Source organism: Falco biarmicus, chromosome 6 (genome assembly GCF_023638135.1).
Source record: "Falco biarmicus isolate bFalBia1 chromosome 6, bFalBia1.pri, whole genome shotgun sequence".
Classification (NCBI taxonomy): domain Eukaryota; kingdom Metazoa; phylum Chordata; class Aves; order Falconiformes; family Falconidae; genus Falco; species Falco biarmicus.
Genome location: NC_079293.1, coordinates 55869494 through 55889520, shown reverse-complemented (window position 1 = coordinate 55889520; position 20027 = coordinate 55869494). Strand labels below are relative to the sequence as shown.

General features: G+C 38.7%; 1 protein-coding gene across 11 annotated transcripts in view; it reads left to right on the top strand.

Moving 5' to 3' along the window:
• Positions 1 to 20027, top strand: part of L3MBTL3 (L3MBTL histone methyl-lysine binding protein 3) — an 84338-nt gene that overhangs the window by 18357 nt on the left and 45954 nt on the right. For 10 of the 11 annotated variants that reach the window (XM_056343154.1, XM_056343160.1, XM_056343162.1 and 7 more), the window contains 7 exons: positions 4403 to 4514; positions 6717 to 6876; positions 7879 to 8017; positions 9288 to 9372; positions 11684 to 11775; positions 15540 to 15644; positions 17254 to 17389. In XM_056343154.1, coding sequence (XP_056199129.1) covers positions 4403 to 4514; positions 6717 to 6876; positions 7879 to 8017; positions 9288 to 9372; positions 11684 to 11775; positions 15540 to 15644; positions 17254 to 17389 — 829 coding nt within the window. The remainder of the gene's footprint in view (positions 1 to 4402; positions 4515 to 6716; positions 6877 to 7878; positions 8018 to 9287; positions 9373 to 11683; positions 11776 to 15539; positions 15645 to 17253; positions 17390 to 20027) is intronic. The other variant, XM_056343165.1, reaches the window with a different exon arrangement.

Below are 20027 nucleotides of genomic sequence, written 5' to 3'. Positions count from 1 at the left end.
TAATCTGCAATATAGTAGACATTTCACATTGTGTGCAAGTTTATTTTTATCCCGCATAGTGACAAATACAAAGAGTATTTTAATAAAATGTAGAGAAAGAGAACTGAAAGCTCTTTTAGCATATAATTTCCCCTACATAAAACTACAGAGTGCCTTCCAGCCTGCATGATAAAGCAAAGATCTTTCATTAGAAATGGAAAGGTCCTAAAGCCACTGGAGGAGGGACAGCAGAAGCCCACCTGCGGTGTTATGATTAGTTACGTTCACTGAGAAAAAGTGAATTTGCATGGTTGAGCCCAGTACATGGTGGGTAAAGAATGATGGGCTGATGAAGAAGATGGAGCACCATTTTCATAAGAAGAACAGAAGGCGCTTGTGCTTAGCCTAATAAAGTCAGGTTTCGGGATACATCATTCCTTGCTTCAAATGTATACCTGGAGAGTAAGTGCTAGGGTACTAGAGCTGTGTAATCCATAGGGTAATGTTGGGCTAGGAACAAATGGGTATAAACTGACTATGAATAGATGTAAATGAAAAGTTACAAGAAGGTTTTTTGAGAAAAACATTTAGGAATGGACTTTGAGTGGAGGCACTTGTAACAGAAAATCTGGCTGCTTCTCCATTGTATCTGAAACATTTATGAAATACTTTGTATTATACTATCGCCTGCAATAATCAAAGGCTTCTTCTGAGTGACTTATGATACTTATTCCAGTCCTGTATAAATTTTAGTGCAATTTTAATTTAAAAAAAAAAATATGTTTATTCATAGTAGTTTTGATTCCTGTAGAAGAACTTTGCATGTGGACAGACAAAAATGGTTCAGAAAGTATAATGCTTGATTATTATTTATTTAAGCCTTGGTTTCCCTCAGTGTGTTCTTTATTGGTTGAATGAATATTGAAGTGTTCCTGGGGATTAAATTAACAGTCATATAAACTGAAGTCCTGGTATATCAGGGCATCGTTTCCGAAGAATGTGAAAATGTATCTCAGCTCTGAGTAGAAGGAATCTCTTATTGATGTTTAGGTGGAAGCTACTGTTTAATTTCCTTTTGATCCTTCTGATTGCCCATTATGCTTGCCCATTAATAGTTGGACTCATCCTGCCAGCTAACTCAGTTTATGACATCTTTGTGTGAAAAGACCTGCAGTAACTTGAAAATGTGTATTTTTTGCCTGTGTTGCTCACCTGTACATGAAACTTTGAAAGTTAGATTTTCTATCCAAATTTATTTATTTATATTTATTCCTGTTTATCTTACTGTGGATTTGCTCATGAAAGCTGTTGAGGTCTCATTCTCTTCTTTGTTGCCTTTTGACCTTTTAAGACCATTGGTTCCATCGGGTGGGATAGAGAATGATCTTCTGAAGAGGTTACTTAAAATTTGCAAACAGGCGTTTGACAGAAGTCAAGTGGATTAAATTCATACCCAACAAGCTTTATAATTTATTCTCTTTTAAACACTGAAGGGACAAAAATCAGGCTTCTCTGTGAGATTACTTAAAAAGTACTTGATAATGGCCTGACTTCGTTTGCTTTAACGAGGACAGGTTTAAGGAAAGTCCTTCCATCCAATGCAAATTTGTGTATTTATTTAAAGACTTTTGTAACTCGAAAACAAGTTTTTACTTCTCAGAAAGCTATGGATCCATCCTCAGAAGTTAGCTCAATGGCACTGTTTCCTTCCCTCTCTATCAACTGCTGTGAAATTTCAGACTGTCAGGACACCTAGGGAAGTCTAAGGCATGACTCCTCTTACTATATTTTGTCTTGGATCACCAAAAATAGAGGAAATTATGACAGAACCTTTACCTTTAGTTTTTTTGTCATGTGCTTTCTTAGTAGAAGAGACTTAGGAAAGTGTTAAATTTTTCCATAGACACATAAACCACCATTAATCTAGATTCTTTTTTGTCATGCTTCCAACAGTAGACACTAGTTGGCACATTGCTGTGGCAGCTCTCATCCTGTGATGGCTTTGTGCAGCATGCTGCTCTGTACATCTATTTATCCTGTTTTTAAGCAATTAACCTCTGTCACAAGTTTTTCGTTGCTTTTCCTCCACAGCTAAAACCAGAGTACAACTCCCCGGGTCTGAGGCATTTTTCCAGTCAGCTATGGAGAGCTCAGCATGCGCAATTGTGCTGAAGCTGTAGCTGGGGAAGCAGTGGGCAAAAGCAGACATACCTGCTTCAGGTCTGTCTGAACAGGAGCTGGAGGCCTCTGGCACTGATAAAGGGGAGGCTGCAGGCAAAAATGGGAGATACAGAGGTCAGACGAGGCAGCGGCCCGGTAGCACTGTCACACCCTCCCGCCTTCTAAGGCAGTAGCACGTGGTTACTCTCCATCACTGAGTCCGTCATAGCGTGGTGGCCCAACTGCTTCAGAGCTGCTTCCTTAATGCTCTCACATCCAGTTCAGCTCTTGCTGCCATGAGTCAGCCCTCTGAATCCAGAAGGGCTGGGGGCTCGCTGCGCTAGCTAGGGTGACATACTTGTATACCCCAGGAGGACCCAGTGGAGGAGGAAAGCATGTATAGTGTCAAGGCTGAACATCATTTGGATCATGCAGAAATATCCCAGGTATAATTGAGTGTTCAGAAGTACCTTTGGTGTATGTATGTTCTGGCTGATACTGTGTGAAGGTGCAGGAGAACGTTTCCAGAAGTTGGTTAGTAACCTCTCTGCGACCTGTCGGTCAGTGGGCTGCAGCACTGTGTTTTAGTCTGTGCTCGCAGCCTGCTTGCTAAGCCAGCTCTTGCAGAGTTAGAGCTCTTGGGAGCAAGGAAGGTTTTCCCTCCGGCATCCACCTGTTGCAGAAGCAGCAAAGCACCAATAGCAGAAACGAACTTAACCAAAATAGGATCCAGGCTGGGTGCCTAAGTCAGCTGTAAGACATGAGGATCCTCTTCTGAATGGTAACTCCACTGCTTTTCTTTGGGTGGAACAGCATGGATGTCTGTCCACAAACTGGAGTATGAGCACATGGTGTTAATTGCATTTGGTTGCCTTTCGAAGCTGAACTCCTGCTCTTTCAGTCCAGATGGATGTATCGACAGTTTGTCTCCACTTGTGTATCTGTTGTGCGTGTAGCTGAGTGCAAGTAAAGGTCTTGGCTCCAGAAATCGTATGGCTGTGTGAGGTCCTCCTCTTCTTTTTCTCCCTCCCCTTAGCTTATTATTTCTGAGCTGCTTGCATTCCTTAGGAACCGGTGGCTCTTTGCAGATGCTAAAGCTGGAAGGACTGTCTTAGTGAAAGCACACTGCTGTGGTATGTACACCATGGGGCTCACCTTTGCTTTCAGTCGGAATGGCTTGCTTTCAGTCCTGTACCATAGCAGGCTCCAAAGTGAGCAGGAGCGACCCATGCTGCAGCCTCCAGAGGCACAGCGAAGATCCATGTCATGCCAGGCAATTGTTCCCCTTCTCATTTTCCCAAGATAGGGTTGCCTGAGCAGAGAAACAGAATTAGGCTTCATGCTACTGCCCTGAAGGAATATACTTGCAGGTGGGTGCCGAGGAGCTTTCAAAGGCTGTCTCAGGCCTGATTTTTCCTGTTGATCTTTGTTGCTGAGAGTACCTCACTGCTAGAGACCTGTCCTCTGTGGCAGAGCTCAGAGAGTTACACCCCTTCGCTGCTCAGAGCAGGTGACTGGGGACAAAACACTGCCTTGAGTTCAACCCCTGTAACCAGCTGGGCCTGCAGACCACGTAGTGACTGGGAAGCTGAAGTCTGTTTTTCTCTGGTAGCGCTGTAATCATTATGGCATTTGGAAGATGCTTCTCTGCTGGCAGCGGGATGGATATAACTGCTGGTGCTCCTGTGGAAGCACAGCGTGTTGGGGTATTGTTGAGCCTTGCTTCTGGCTGACAGTAATATCACGTTCAGCGTGTAATTAACCAGCTCGTAAACTGCCTTGAGATGTTTGTTTATATGCACTTTACAGCGGAGAAGTACTGTGTTTGTGGAGGGTGCTGTAATTTCTGTACTCTGTGAAGCATTTGTATTTGATGTTTGGTTCCTTTTTCCTTTTATGCAATAAAAAGCATATGGTTAGGAGATTTTCCCATTCATTTCTTTTATCGATTTTTTGATTCTTCCATGTAAGTTAGATATCAATCTCCGTGTGGAGGCATCTATATCAATATCTATTGCAAATTAGTATTTTTACATAACAAAATGAGTTTGCATTTTGCTTGATAGAAGCAAGAAAGGCTTGTTTCCAATTCCTTGGGGATAAGCAGAAACACATAGAAATTGGGTAATATGGTGAGGACACTGTGTAAAAACTTCTACTTCTTAGTGAATGGAAGAAGATGCCGTAAGAGAGTATTTAGTAAATTTTTACTAATTTTTTTAGTACATTTTTACTAATTTTTGCTATTTGTTTTGTCTTACAGTTTAGAGTGAATGAATTTGGGGCCCTGGAAGTGATTACAGATGAAACTGAGATGGAAAGTGTTAAAAAAGCAACTGCTACCACAACCTGGATGGTTCCAACTGCTCAAGAAGGTCAGTTCAAAGGCAGTAAACATTTTCTGTGGTAGATTGTATTTTGTTTAATATATCACTTTTCTTTAAAGATTGCCCCCCAAAACAAAACAGAAAAACCTTACTTGCTTTAATACACAGAGTATCACTTATGATGTTAACCTGTTTCTTGAGGGTGTGATAAGTATAAAAATAAATGCATTTTAAGGTAAAAGGAAACAATTCCACTGTTAAACATCTGAAGCTCAGTTACAGCCACAGTTTTTTCTAACAGTAATTTTTTCTAAGTTTAGAATCTGTATTTTCGCTCTATTTAATTTGCAAAATTTCTTACTGGAAAATATTGAGAATTTTTTAGATGTTACTCATCTGCCTGCAGACTTTACTAAGTGCCTGCAGATCATTTGTGACTGAAGTACCACACGCTGTAAACTGGCTTCACATGATACTGGCTGCTGCTCAGCTGCTGCCACTGATGTCAATATATGTCTGCACTGTTGCCTTGCTCCTGCTGACTATGCTTTTTTACAGTATTAAAATTAGTGTGTATTAACCATTTATATTTTTATTGAATGATAAAGTTCTAATAGTTTTAGTATCTGTCTACCAGATAAGGTGGTTCCTGGATTTAAAATACAGATATAAGAAAGCACCTTTTTTGTTCAAGGGAAGTTGGTTTACATTGTCATAAGTTCTGAAAAATCTTGATACACTGACTCCAGCAATGATGGAGTAGTGTGACAGAGAAATACAACTGGTTTTGCAATTTCTTACAACTACTTAGTTTTTTTCCTTGTTGATACTATATTTTATCAATTTTCTTTTAAAATCTACATTCTATAAGTCCTTTGAAAAGCAGACTTCAGAATTATGGTTTAATAATCACTGGGGTCAGCATGATAAACAAAGTCAGTGAAGGTTTTCTTTTGCTACTCCCCCACCACTAAGCCTTAATTGTCATGTGACTTTTGTGAATAGATGAAACATTTACACCAGTGAGAAAGTAATGCCTCAGATGTGAAGTCCGAAGCTTCAGACCACAGCTACTCTGTTCTGTAGGTCTGTCTCCAAGGCAATGATAGTTATTCAAGATTCAAATCTGTGATGATAGTGGCAAGCAACAGTGTGAGAGCATAGTAGCACAACAGGCTCTCTCCTCAGACTGAGAGATCGGTTATCTACAGTAAAGCGTACAACTTCATCCCCTATGGTCTGGTAAACCTTAACAAAAATATAATGTTGCTACTGTATTAATGTGTGTTTGTGGACACATAAAAATACCAAGTAAGCGTCCTACTACTACCTTACACTGTCCTTGATTAATTTAATAGAAATAAAAATATTGCTAAAATTTTCCATTGTGAGAGGAAATAGTTGCTTTGAATCACTAATGATGCTGGAGTGTAAATAGAGCACATAAATTGTATATTTCTCTAGTGGAGATAGTCTGCACACGAGTTCATTAGCCTCAGCTTTCGAAGACAGCACAGTGCTCAAGGAAGAGGAATAATTTGTGACTCGAAATTTGCCTTTTCGGGGGGTGCGAAGTCAGCAAACTGGTCTAGAAGTTGGAGAACCTGACAGTGCTTCATACTTGCCTGTGAGTGAAAGAAATGGCATCCTCTCATAGGCTACATGCTTACTGTGGGGAAATTGTAGCTTAGGAGGAGTGACGAACTTAGTATTTGAAAATTTCTTTGTTACATATTAGTGATTTTCTTACTTCTGGTAGACCTCAGGCAGGCTGAACAATAGCTACTGCTGTGAGAGACTGTGCAATATACTCAGTGATTTACTTCCAGAAATAAGTTCACCTATTGAAAGATAACTCCCCCCAAACCTTTTTCCCAAATGACCTTATACATAGGTCAAAAATGAGGCATGTCAGCAGGAGATGAGGTGGATGCCATGCAGTGTGGGCAGTCAGCATGGTGCCTGCCTGTCACAAAATTCACTCCTTCCACGAGCAGCCATATCAAGCAGTGTCAATGTGCCACTGATGACAGAAGCATGAAATCAGTGGATTCCTCTCTCTTGTACTGCAATATGAAAACCCAGCTTGCTTGTCAGGAATAAGGACTCCATAGAGACACTAACTCCCAGTCCTTCATCCTAACAAGAGTGATGTGACTTCTATTTTTCTGTTTGCTTGGCGAGGCCTGCTGAGGATGGTTGGAAATGTATCAGCTCTACCTAAGTGAAATTACTTTTTTCATTGTGCAGCCTTTTCAGAAAAGACAGGGATCCCCACAAAGTTGAAGGAAACTGCAAAAATGGATGGACTTGTTTTCTGTGAAAACTGTTACCGCTATGGTACCATAGAAGAATTTGTTCCTGAAGGGAAATTTTGCAGCCAGAAATGTGCCCAGCAAGTAAAAAACAAGTAGGTGCTATTATAAAGCATAGAAACAAAGAATTTGGCATAAATGCAGCATGAGATAAAAGTGGTGGGATAAAACATTAACGGTGGGGCAAAGGGAGATGTTAAGCAGCCATGTTTTGGTGAGTCTTCATTGGTTTATAATGTTCTTTCACTGTTTTTCCAGTAAATGTGTTAACAACATTTGGTTTTGTCTAACACTGATGTTGAAGGCAGACTTTTTTTGCTCAGTGTGCTGTGTTCTGCTGTCAGATGCAGGCAGTAAAACAGTCTATGGAATGCATGCATCAGTGTCAGACTCCCACCCTGTTCCATAATCATTGGAATTAAGATAATCAGTAATGAGATGGTTGTTGTGATAAGTTAATTATAATTAAACACAAGAGCTCTGTTATAGATGACAGTGAGTGAAAACATGAGCATACTGTAGTATCTCAGTTCCTTTTCTTTCAGCTAGTGCAGTTCATGTCATCATATAGGAAGGATTGTGTTAGTATGTCCATTCTGTATTGAATATTACTGCATTATGGCAGTTTTTAACATCTATGATTTTGTGCATTTTCCTTCAATTTTAGCTAATTGCTTCAAAGTTTTCTGTTCTGATTGCTTGTTTAGCACAGTCACATACCAGCTTTCTCCAATTGGATTTGTCAGTCTTAACAATTACCTTTGCTTTCCTTTCTGTAAACTGCCCTGCAGTCCTGCACATTTCACAGTTTGCTTCTCTGTGAGACTTGATGGTACATGGGAAAAGACACACTGTTTAAAACACACAGAACTTGTTCAGGGTAAGCTGACAGCTTTCCTTTTGCAGTTGCTATTGCGTGTCTTCCAGATTAATTCTGACAGTTGTAATTTTCAGTAGAATTTCTAAGAATTTATTTGGTATAATACCTTGGGACCTTCAAACACCTGACCTTCAGATTTACTCACTTTTTACTTGTTTTAAGAATATGAGAAGTAAAGTAATACTGGCTTTGTGTCATTGTGTTACTGTTGTAATAGAGAACCAAAGGAGGAAAAGCCCAGCATGGAATGCAATGGGGAAGATGATTCTAAAGGCATTCGGAAAAGAAAAGCAAAGTTACCTCTCAAAGAAGAGTCCAGGGATGATGGGGAGAAGAAAGAGAATCCCGATGAAATTGTTAGTATGCGTCATAAACCCATTCCTGCGAGTATTTTGGTGGGAGTTTTGCCTTACATTGCAATGCCAGTAACTTCATTAGTTTACAAAGAGAAGTAATGACATCACTCTGTCAGAGTTGCAGTAATAGTTGGTTCACTTACCAAGTCAATTATGCCTCATCAGTAAATGGTAATTATTGACAATGAACTGATAAGAGCTGTTTTTTATCTCATTTTCCTCCTTTTTTTAAGAACAGAACAAAAAAGAATTTAAATGATACTAACCTAGGCTTGCTACGTCTTCAGCATAGAAAAGCAGGAGTACATATTTCCCAATACCTGTTACTTTGTCACTCTGCACATGGATAAATGATGTAGACCAATAATTTATTTACAAAGAAAGCTACATTACAGTTAAGAAGAGAATACTTTTGATTTTCTTAGTGTAATTTGTCTTAGAAAATCATAGCTAAAGGTTTTGTTTTGTGTTGCAGTGTAACGTGCTTTGGGGCATCTTTTGTTTTTCTCCTTTTGGATTTATTCTTCGTTTTAGAATAAACTTAACACAGTACCTTGCCATAATATTTGTTTTCCTGCTGTGACACTGCTGGGAGGAGCACAGTTGTGAGGGAGAAGGGGAGACCTCTGCAACTACAGAATTGTCAAAATGCTGAAGATGCTAGACTTGTCAGAAGGGAATTCGTAGCAATCTGTATAGCTGTATGTTAGACAGAAGTCAGGGGATATCTTCTTTGCCTCCATGCATCTGCCCTCTCAAATGAGTAGTTATTTTGTTCATCTATTCAGGTGCTAACAAAATTGATAATACACAAACAGTGGCATAAATAAAAAGGATCAGTGCCATTTTCTATTTAGTAAGGCAATTGTACATTTGAAAGAGGCAGACTAAAGCTTGAGAGGTTTTCCTTTATATTATTTTGGAAGCATGAACATATCAGGGATAGTGCTATTTATCTCCAGCTCAGTGGGGACTGCCGAAGGCTCCGTGATCTGTCCCTGGCTTAGGCAAGGCTGGCTGGCTGAGTGCCTGGTGTTAAAGAGTCCTTCTGTCTGTCATTTTCACCATGTTTGCTGTGATTTGTCACTGATGGCTTGCTTTGTTTTTATTAGATATCTGCAGGCTTGTTTGAGATATGGGAGAGCTATGTCGCCATTTAAATGAAGTCACAGTTAAACCTTGAGTGTCTCCATTTGTACTGTACTAGACTTCTGAAATAATGAGGTTACTGTACTCTTTTTTTTTTTTTTTTTTTTTTTTTTTAATTTAGGAGGACAAACCTGAAGGAAGGATCTTGAGAGTCTCACAGAGAGCCAGGAGAAAAAGGAAAGGGGAAATAACAGTTTTGAAACAAAGTAAGTTAGATTACGAAAAAAAAAAAATCTCAGCTATCAATATTTTAGATAATACACATCTCTTACTGTGAATTGCTAGCATTGTTGCACTGCATTGGTATTCCCTATTGAATACTTTTTTTCAATTCTGTAAAAAGAGAGTGCCAGTGTTATTTATAGCAATTAAGTTTTAAGGATTGAAGAACTGAGAGAACGAAGTAAAAACTGGGGAAAAAAAAAACCCATCACTTGGAAATTGAGTACATTTTACAAAGAGACAGTTTCTATACCTCTGGCAGCATGGAGGAGGATACAGTGAGTGTAAATGTAACTGATGTGAATTGTAAGGTTTTTTTTCATCCCTCTAAAGAGTGCCGGTATTAAAGGGAGTCAGGCCCATTGCATTCCCAGATGTTGAAAGGCATGTATTAAGCAGAAGTAAAAGTTTGCTTTTGTTTCCTTGGAGATCAATTTTGTATCTACTGTATGTGCTGGAAATAGACATATTTATGGAACTGTTTAGGAATAATTCCTATAATCAGTCCAAAGGGACATACGCTGCATCAAGCAGCATAATAAAACATATTTTAAATGAGTGCTGTTTTTTCAAGCCGTTTCTATGATAGATACTTTCAGGAAGAATTGGAGAATCAGCAGCTATTATACCTCAGTGGTACACCAAGCACAAGCCTACATCTTGCCCTCCAAAGAGTTTGTTGTTGTAGACTAGGAGCCATTACCAGAAGTTGCTGAGCCACTAATCGGCACAGAGCTCCAAGTAGCTCTGCTGCACACTAGGCAGGTGAAATACTGATTGAAGATGCCACAAATAAAAGTCACGGAAGATCTCCCTCCCAAGATACAATTACTCCTGAAAGAAAAAAAATATTTCTACAGTTGTTTCCAAAGCTGAGGTGATAAGTGTGTGAGATACAAGCACAAAGCTGATGCTCTATGGAAATCACTGCTGTCCACCGACAGAATGATCTATACAGATTTCTTGTGGGTTTTTATTTGGGAAAATGTCAGTTGAGCACAAAAGATTTAGTATAAAAGACCAGTTTATATTCAGAACCAAGCACATAACTGTGTATTATTGTGCTGAGCAACACATCTATTAAATGGAATAGATAAAACCTGGGGAAATCACAAATAAAATTAATGTGCTTTAATAGTGTTGAGCAGTTGCTGTCATTCTGAAATTTGTTATCTTTTGGTTACATTATCAGCTTTCTTTAGGAGAGTTTGGCATCACTGTTTTTGCAGTTCACATTTTAATCATAAAAATGCTTAGCCAGACTGTTACTTAAGGGACTTACTTCTCTTGTGAGTAGCCCACAGTCAGGATCAAGCCAGAATCAGACCGTGAGCTGTGAGGAATCTTCCTGGCAGCATGAGGTTCTGATCTGAAATGCTGAACTGCGTGAGCAGAGGAGGCATTTTAGGTGAAGATCAGTAGAGCAGAGTGGAGGTGTATGAAAGTAGATATATACATGGCCAGCCTCACAAGCCATCTGTTTTTGAAGTTCCTGGCTTTTGCCAGTGTAGTTAGTGCCTTATTTTCAAAACCTAAAAACTGTTACTTACTGATGTGACTGTAACCAATACTGAGTTGGACTGTAGCCAGTATTACAATTACTATGCAAGTGTAAGCGAGTGTTTATACTGTATAAACAAACCTGAAACTGGTGGGTTTTGTCCTATGCTAATGACATGATGTGAGGAAAAAAGCATCAGTGTCAGTTTTGATGGCTTGTAGAAATTACTGTTAAATCACTGCCTCTCCACCCAAAAACATCAAACTACAAAGTGATGGAGTAGGTTACAAACATTCTGAATTCTGTTAAGTATTTGAACTGTGATTTAACAAGCATGTCATGAGTACTATCCAGTTTAAAATGCTTTCCAGGAAAATAAATTCTCAGAAAAAAACCTGAATATACTGGGCTACTTTGTGATGTGAGCTGATCTTTTTACACGTTTGCAAGTTGTCTCTTAATGATGCTTCTGAGCAATAAGGGAAAAGGGACAGGCGGCAGTACTTCAAAAGTTGTTCTTGTCACCTGAAAGAGCGTTTTCTTGTTGCTAATCAAGATTTGAACTGCTGGAAACCTTTCTGTACAAACCAGGAACAGTCATGTTCCTGGTGCCATTAAACATACAGAGCTACTACTTTTCCTGAAATAAGTCCTGAGACACACCATGAATGCTTTTAATAAAATGTAGATTTGAGCTGGGTATATTGTAAGCTTCAAAGTGTTGTGTTGTTTGTTTTTTCTTTTCTTGAGAAGTTAACGGTTGCATAATTCTTTTGCTATTGTGTGCTTTACAGATGTGCCCTCTAAAGGAAGGCAAGCATGGTGTTGGGCATCTTACCTGGAGGAAGAAAAGGCTATTGCAGTACCTACTAAGCTTTTTAAAGAGGTATGACCTTCTGAAGTTCAAATCAGTCAACCACCTAAGATTATGAAATTTCTAGGAAATGAATTAGAAAAAAAATTGGGGGATTTTACACTTCTCTGGGGAAACCTACATGACTAAAATAACACTGTCCATCAGCAATCAAGATAGTTGGGATGTGTGAAATTAGTTATTTTTCTCTGCTTTTTCAGAGATTCTATAGTTGTAGATGAATACTGTCAACTGAGACTACAGAAAGCAGATGCTTTTCCAAAACCTGCAAGTTCTAGCCTTTCCTTTTGATGTCTGAAGCTGAAAAGCTGATACGTACCTTCTTTATTTTTCATTTCATATAGTTCTCTCTAAATATGTTTAGAAAGGTGGTACAAAGGTCATCTTTTGGCTTGTTGCTTTGATTGTATTACCTGTCTTTTTGCACTCCTGCTGACATGATATTTTGTTACAGCAGATAATGGTTTGGCTTGTTCCCATTTTGCCTGTCATCTGATTGGATGTCACATCATCATCTCTTGGCTTGTCCTTTGCCTGCTATGGTAGTCTTTGTCATTTGTCATTTCAGTGCTTTCTCTAGTGCCGTCTCTCTTGCTTGGAAGAGAGCTCTGTATGCAAATCCACAAAACTTCCATGTTGTTCTCTTTTCTTGCAAAACCTGGCAAAAAATTTGAACATGTCTCAGCTACTGTACTTCTGCTATGTGTATCCTGTATTATTTTTTAATAATTCTGGTCTTATTTGTGGCCTGGTTCTTGCATCCATTTCTTTCTGTTTGCTTTATACTTCAACTATTACATCTTTTGTGCAGGATTAGCTTTTCAGTTTACATGTGCGTGTAATGATGACCTTTAATTGGTGCTTTTAGACGTTACTGAGGTACAAAAATAGGTACAAAAGTAAAGAACGAGAATTGCAATGTACAGAAACCATAGATTTGTAGATGCAAGAACAATAATTATTTGACTATCCTTAGTTATATCCCCCTGTGCTAGATACTGTTTAAAAAATAACAAAAAAAAAATCTGCATAACTAGTGTCTCTGTCTGGAAGGTAGATTTACAAAGCATTGCTCTGCCTGTCTGAAGTTCGTGGAGTGCTCTTGTGGCACACAGGCATACACCAGCATTTCTGGGTACTGAACATAGTGGTAAAGTGTAGACTTACGTGATGATGTACTTTTTCCTTTATTTTTCTCCACAGCATACCTTTCTCATTCAGTGCATCTTATTTAATATATTCTTTTAAATTCTTTAGCCCAGGGGTGACTCTGGGGTTTTATTTAGCGTGCAGTATTTAAAGCCTGTAGTGGAGATGGAGTTCTTAATAACACTCAGAAGTGACCAGGTAATATTCCTCCATTTTACAGATGGACAAGCAAGCCACAGGATAGTAATGTTAAAAAAACAAACAAACCCAAACTTCACCACCAATTTTGAATCCTTGATTTCAGTTTGGATTGTGAGAATTACTCTTTTTTCTCTTACTTTTCCAGTTCAGAAGCAGTACTTCTCACAACCTTTTTTGTACCCTTAGTTAGGAATGGTGAAGATAATGGAGAGTCCTTGCCACTTCCTGGTAAATCTTAGAGTAATTTCTAGGCTGTGACTGACAAGCTGTTATTGCTCCAGTAAAACAAAATCACTGACTTTTGAATTTCGTTTTTTTCAATCTCCAACTCCCTTGATGTAATCTTTTGAGTCTTGTGTATGTTCTTCTACCATATATAAACATTTCTAATCCTCAGTCTGCCATCTGCTCATTTGCTGACTCCTTTTACCTTTACCCTTGTTTTGTTCTTGTGTCTTTCCTTATAAAGTATCTTTAAATGTTTGTTGTGAAGACACTGTATGTTTACTAAATTTGTCATAGCTTTACCTTGTGTGATATATTGAGAATAATGCACAAAATTGAAATAGTATTAAAGTTATTAGTCTTCTGAAAGTTGCCTGTTATTTTGCTGTAGCAGAAACCTAACTAAAGATTGTGTTGCCTTAGAAGTTTTAGAGTTGACAGTGGGAAGAATACTGAATAATTCATGTCTTAAATTTCAGGAAATGTGTGTGTGATGATTGCTTAATTTTTAGTGTGTTGTTTGTAGAATTTTGTATTATTTGAACAGTAATGTTTATTATAATAATGAAAGAATAAACAGATCTGTGATTTTCTAATTGTCTCCTTTCTTTGTAATTTTATTTGTGCTAGCTTTTGCAAAATCTCACTTACATTTTTTGCCACTGTTCCTCAACGTGTCAGTATTTCCAGCATTTCAGTTTTCCACTGAGGTTTTTTATCTGTAAGGTATTTATGATACAGATGGCATTAGCTACAAGTGTGTGCACCAAGATGAACTTGAAACATCTCAGTTTATTGATTTTAAAAAAAAGCTTAGCTTTTCTATTCCTCTGGAGGAAGTATCCAGAATTATGCATAGTGTAACTTCATTACACTTTCATTGATAATAAAAACGTTAAGTGTGTTGATGTTAGGATGAAATAGCTTTTCAAATGCATGTACTGCCATCAGATTCTCTGATACTTAAGCCAGATCTACAAAATGATCTCAGCTGTTTTTAGGTAGCTTAGAGTTGTGGTTAGCCATCTATTAGGTGGCCAAGTTAGGCTGATTTAAACTGGTCTAGTGCTCCATTTCCCTTCCCCTTGACTGCATATTCCTGCTCTTGTACCATGCACTGTTTTTTTTAAAAAAATTATTATTCAGTTATATTATTCAGTTGTATCAGTTGCAGCCAAAGCCACCAAAGAGAGGATTTCCTTCCTTCCAAGTAGGTGAGACCTCTCTTGACTCCCTCCCTTGATACCCTTCTGTTTCCATTGACTGCAGAGGTACCCCAGATGGCTAGGGACCATGTGTAGCTTTTAGACAGGAGCAGAAGGAAGGGGGAGAATATAAGATGCTTCTCCTGTGTTTTGTCTGTAACCATTTGGGACGTAAAAACTGGCTGTGAATTTGTTAACCCGTGGAAAACACTCTTCAGTTTTAGCCAGTTATTTTTCTTATATTCCCTCCAATTTAACCTTAGTATCACTAGCTTCCTTCCTTCCTTCTTTAACAGAGGGCAGGGAGCAGCATAAATGGAATGCTAAACATCCATTCTAGCTTTATTTTCCCTTTCTGTTTTTTTTGAAAGATGTTCTCCTGGGTTCATTGTAATGTGATACAAAGGTAGTCGTGTTCCTGTGATGCAAAAATATTCCTGGAAAAGTAGCTAATCTGGACTCAACATGTAAAGGAGAAAATGTCATCAAAGAGGCCATCCCTATATACAAACATTTTTCATATTTCTGCCTTATAGTTCATCTTTCATGGCCTGAGATGTGGAAATGAAAAGGTAAAATAGAGCATCATTGCTGTGATTATTATAGGAATGATGACCACTAGGAATGTCTCAAAGTGTCACTGTACAGGCTGAAAAATAATTACACTGTTAAAGTATTTTATTGACAATTAGTGAAAAAAGTTGAGGGCAAATCATGATATCTCCTTTCCCTTGATTAACTTTTTTGCTGATTCTTTGTAATTTTTTTACATACTGTCAAGTTTTTAAGTCAGTCCACTATCAATGTGTTTTTTAAACTATCATCAACTTCTCTTTTCTGCTGTATGTTTTTAAAAATATAAAACTTATTTTAAAGTGATTTATTAATTCTTTCAGAAACACGAAGAATAAATAATCATTTTTCTTTTCCTTAAAAAGATACTCTGTCTGTCTGGTCTCCTTTCAGAAGTATTGAAACTGTTCTTTTCCATTGCAGTATCAGTCTTTCCCATACAACAAAAATGGATTCAAAGTCGGGATGAAGCTGGAGGGTGTGGATCCTGAGCACCAGTCTATATACTGTGTTCTCACAGTGGCTGAGGTAAGCAGAGGCTGCGAGCAGCCGTGGTGTGGGATTATAGGAAAGACTGAACCGTAACAGCAGCAGCTGAAAGTGCTCGCTGTTCCCTAACAAGCAGACAAGAAACTGTATGTAGGAAGATGGCTTTTAAATTAATCATGCTGTAGTCAATTTGCCTGACAGACATGTAAAGACTATATCCAGTAGCACGTTGCAGTGGCTATTTACATGTATTTAATGTATGCAGCTAGAGAAAAAGGTGGATGATTTGTGTTTTTTCTGTAATTTTGTAGTTTAAATCTATATTTAAAAGAGAAAACAAGTAGAAAAAACATGACAACAGGTATATAGCAGTTTTACAGAAGTTTGATAGTATTTACAGTTGTTCTTTTCACTGATGCAAATATGGAACACTTCCTTGTGTTGTAGTTGTGCTACATTTTTTTAAGGCTGATGGCCTCTAGAAATTGCCTGTACCGTCAACTTCTACAAGTTAGTATACAGTATAAACTCAGTTTGTCTTTTTCCTGCAGTTTATGAAATAATTTTCCTGAAGAATAGCTGGTTTGCTCTTAGTAGTATAAAAGAGAACCTGTTTCTCAGTTACATTTTGTATGTTTTTCAAACATACCTTACATTAATTTTTACATAGTTTTACCAAGGATCCTTTTTTGGTTTTGTTTTGTGAATTAAAATGGGGAAACAGGAATAGGTAGGTACTCTGCTCTGTATCACTGGCATTTTAGGCAGCTGTAGTTTTACAGTTTATCTGTTAATAGCCTAGGCTTTTGTGTACCCATTTCTAGATCTCTTCATGGCCCATAGCCATATCTCATTTTTGTGGATATCTCTTCCATTTTCTGCGGGTGGTATGTCAGTAGTTGAGTATTTCCTGTGTACCTTGTGCTCGGCCCTAAGTGATGGGTCATGTTTTTCTGCAGGATGACCTGGATTCCACAGAATTCGGAGATGGCAAACTGAGAGTTATGTCAGAGTATAAATTAAATATAACATAGAGTGACCTTGATGTCAAGAGATTTTCACTGATGACTGCGAGAAAGTTATGGCATTTGACACTTGGGAGATGTGGAGAACTTTTGTAGAGAGAGAGGGATTGTGTCCTGCTTTTCCTCTTCCTCTCAGTGGTTAAGTTACTACTACATGGAGTAATGAAGTTCTGGGGGATACCTCCACTGACTGCTCATCTCTCTGGAGAGCCTGTTGAACATAGTTGCTGTTGAGTACTTCCTTGCATATTGATTAATCAGGATAGCTTGAAAACATCATTAGCTGCACTTTGTCCATGATTGTGTGGGATGTATTCATGCTCTTATTTAGGTTTTCTGTTTTATTCTGATGTTGGGTTGAACAGTTTACAAGTTTTTGAACACTAATGGTGATACGCAGCTTTTAGTTAATTCCTTTCACCAGAAGAGGAGGCACTCAGACTGAGAATAACTTTGCTTTTTTATTCCTTCCTTTTTATCAAATGAATTTATTCATCCAGTGTTGGTTTGAGCAGAAATAAAAGGCTGACTGAAAACATACTGTTATTGTATGTAATACTGACCAGAAGCTGTTATGTGTAGGGCAGACATCTTAAAACACTGTTGTACATTCCTGCTTTTAGGTTTGTGGCTACAGAATACGCCTCCATTTTGATGGATACCCAGATTGTTACGATTTCTGGGTGAATGCTGATTCTTCAGACATTCATCCTGTTGGATGGTGTGAGAAAACAGGTCACAAGCTTCACCCACCTAAAGGTACTGTTTAGTCTGCAATGTGTATGTTTACCATGGTTCTGAGATTGAGACTATCTAGGTAATCCTGTAAAATTTTTGGTAGAAACATTTTTGGTCATTTAGTCAGAGTATTTGAACATGGCAAATAAAACTCGAAGTCTTGCTTAAAACCCCAGGGTTGAAATCCTAACCTTTTTATTCAGAGGAAATTCAGAGAAAACAAGAAAACAAAGTGAACCGTAAGAGTCATTCATAAGGCATTAGGAAAGAAAGTTAAGCCACAAACCTAGACCCCCAAATGACTGCTTATTGCAAATGAAATGGCAGCATACTGGTGACATATATGCTTAAACTGGGGTCTCACAGACAGCTGAGAATCCTTTAGTGGAAGGTCTTAGGACATTTTCATTACTAGATATCAATCACCATTATTACACGTGTTGGCACGGACTAAGGAAGATTGTGCTCTTTCCACAAAGAGTAAGCTTGAAATAGAGACAAAAAGAGGAATGAACAGAACAGGAGGGAGAAAAAAAAGGGTGAGATTACAAGCCTGAAAGCATAATTTGTACATGTCTTTTGTAAATGGTACACAGGTGTTGAAATACATGCTTGTTTAATTACTCTATTTCAGATTACGTACTTTTTATTTTGGCAGATGGAGGGCATCTGTACTGAACTGTACTGTGAAAAAGGGATAAATGGGCTCCCTTTTGGAATAGGAATGAAGTATGTGGGGATGAAGGGAGCAAGCCATGAAGACAGGAGAGAGAACTATATGAATGTGGTGCTTTGACATACACAGTGGGGGTAAAATGTGGTTTAGAAGGGCTGCAAAATAATGAGTGTGCAGAGTCAAGAGGATGCGTTATGGAGAATTATAAAACTGTGGATGGAAGTGCTCAGGTGTGGAAAGTGAGAGTAAAGCTACTGGAAGTATGGAGACAGGGGACCTGCCAGTGTGGGAGAGATTGGCATTTCTCCAGCTGAGCCTTGGAGGAGTATGAAAGAGCATGAGCTGCTCCTCTGAGCGCTCAGCAAGCTTCAGTCTGGCTACAGGGCAGGAGTGCTCTGTGCTGCTGCTCCCATGCAGCAGTTTTCCTTGGGGCACAGTTCTGCGTAACTGGCTGTGCACAAATCGCAATTTCTTGCACACAAATCGGGATTTCTCAGAAGGCTGGCCTCCACTGAACTAGTAAGGTGTATGTAGCAAATGGGTAGTCCCCAGTTACAGTTACTGATATTATTACAGGATGCTTAGTAAGTTTTGTATCTATGACAAAGGTTTGTTATCTTTTCCATCTTAAATGCCTGGTTTAGAAAGCTTAACCTTTTGTTAACCATGAATTATTGCTGCTGGAGGAAAGTTACTTTCTCTGACTCACTTTTATGAAAAGTTTCTTCAGTTTCTCTTCTAGTTTTAAGTTGGTGGGAAGCTTGTTCTTTTATGTTTATTTTTTTCACCATTCTGAAGTGGTGGAAGGATCTTTTACTTAAGAAAGTCCTGAAGCCTATCAGAGCTGTTGAGGGAGACAAGTTAGGGGAAGATATGAAGGGAATTGTCAGGAATCTGGTTGTCAGTCCTGCACAGCCATGTACTCCTACTATTTCCAAGACATATTCTTGACTTTGAATAGCAAGACTGTTCTCTGATGTTTTTATCCAAGACCTTCAAAATATTTTGGTCTTTGTATGACTTGGCTGCTGCTTCACCTCAGCAGTAAACCATTTCATCATTGATGAGGTATCGTGTGACTGCCAAAACCTGCTCTGGTACTCGTGAGACTTACTCTGTTGTCCTCAGTGCAAGCTGAACTTGCACACAGGATGGAAGATGAACAGGGAAAAGCAAGCAGTATGGTAGTCATGCATTGGAAGGAGACTGAGGGCGAACAGCCATTCATCAATTAGACATATTTTTTCTAGTTTTCAGCAGGAGGTCTTGCACTACTCATATTTTACTGATAGTTGTGGAGTTCTGTTGTTCCAAGGGAAGGGAGAAGATGCCAGTTGTAGGTTGCTGGGGCTTCTTGTACATTTTTATTGGGTTGTGGGGTTTTATAAGGTTGCTTATACTTTGTTGTGGTATGACATTTCACTAACTATTTTTCTTTAGTGCTTATTGCAAATCATATGGACACTAAAGCTGATACCAGTTAGGACATAGTGGCACGGTATCTTATATAAAGGACACTTCAAAGAACTCAAAGGTTTGCATTAGTAGCCATTCGTTTTCCAGATACAGTGCAAATTTATGACCTTCATGATGTAAACCATAAACAGTTTGGAACCTGGTGGCCTGAGAAAGGAGCAGAGATACTCCTGCTGCTGTTCTGTGCAGTGTGGCGCCGCTTAATTGTTCCTGCAAGCTTGGGCAGAAGAGTCTTGCTTCACAGGGGAGGCTTGTAAGGAGAGTGTGCTCCAGGGGGATTTGGGGGCTCAGTAACTGACTCCTTGTTTTCTGAGGAGGTGAAAGTGGGTAACTTTCCAAAGAGGCTTCAGTTGATCTTTCCTGTTGAGGGATGGGAGGCTATGTGTTGTGATGGGAGAGGACTGTGGGGGAGATTGAGGGACATGAGAAAGGAAGAATATTAGTCAAGATGCACTCTGATACGTATTTATATCCTTGCTTATTAGAACGTAAGGGGTGGGTAGTTCT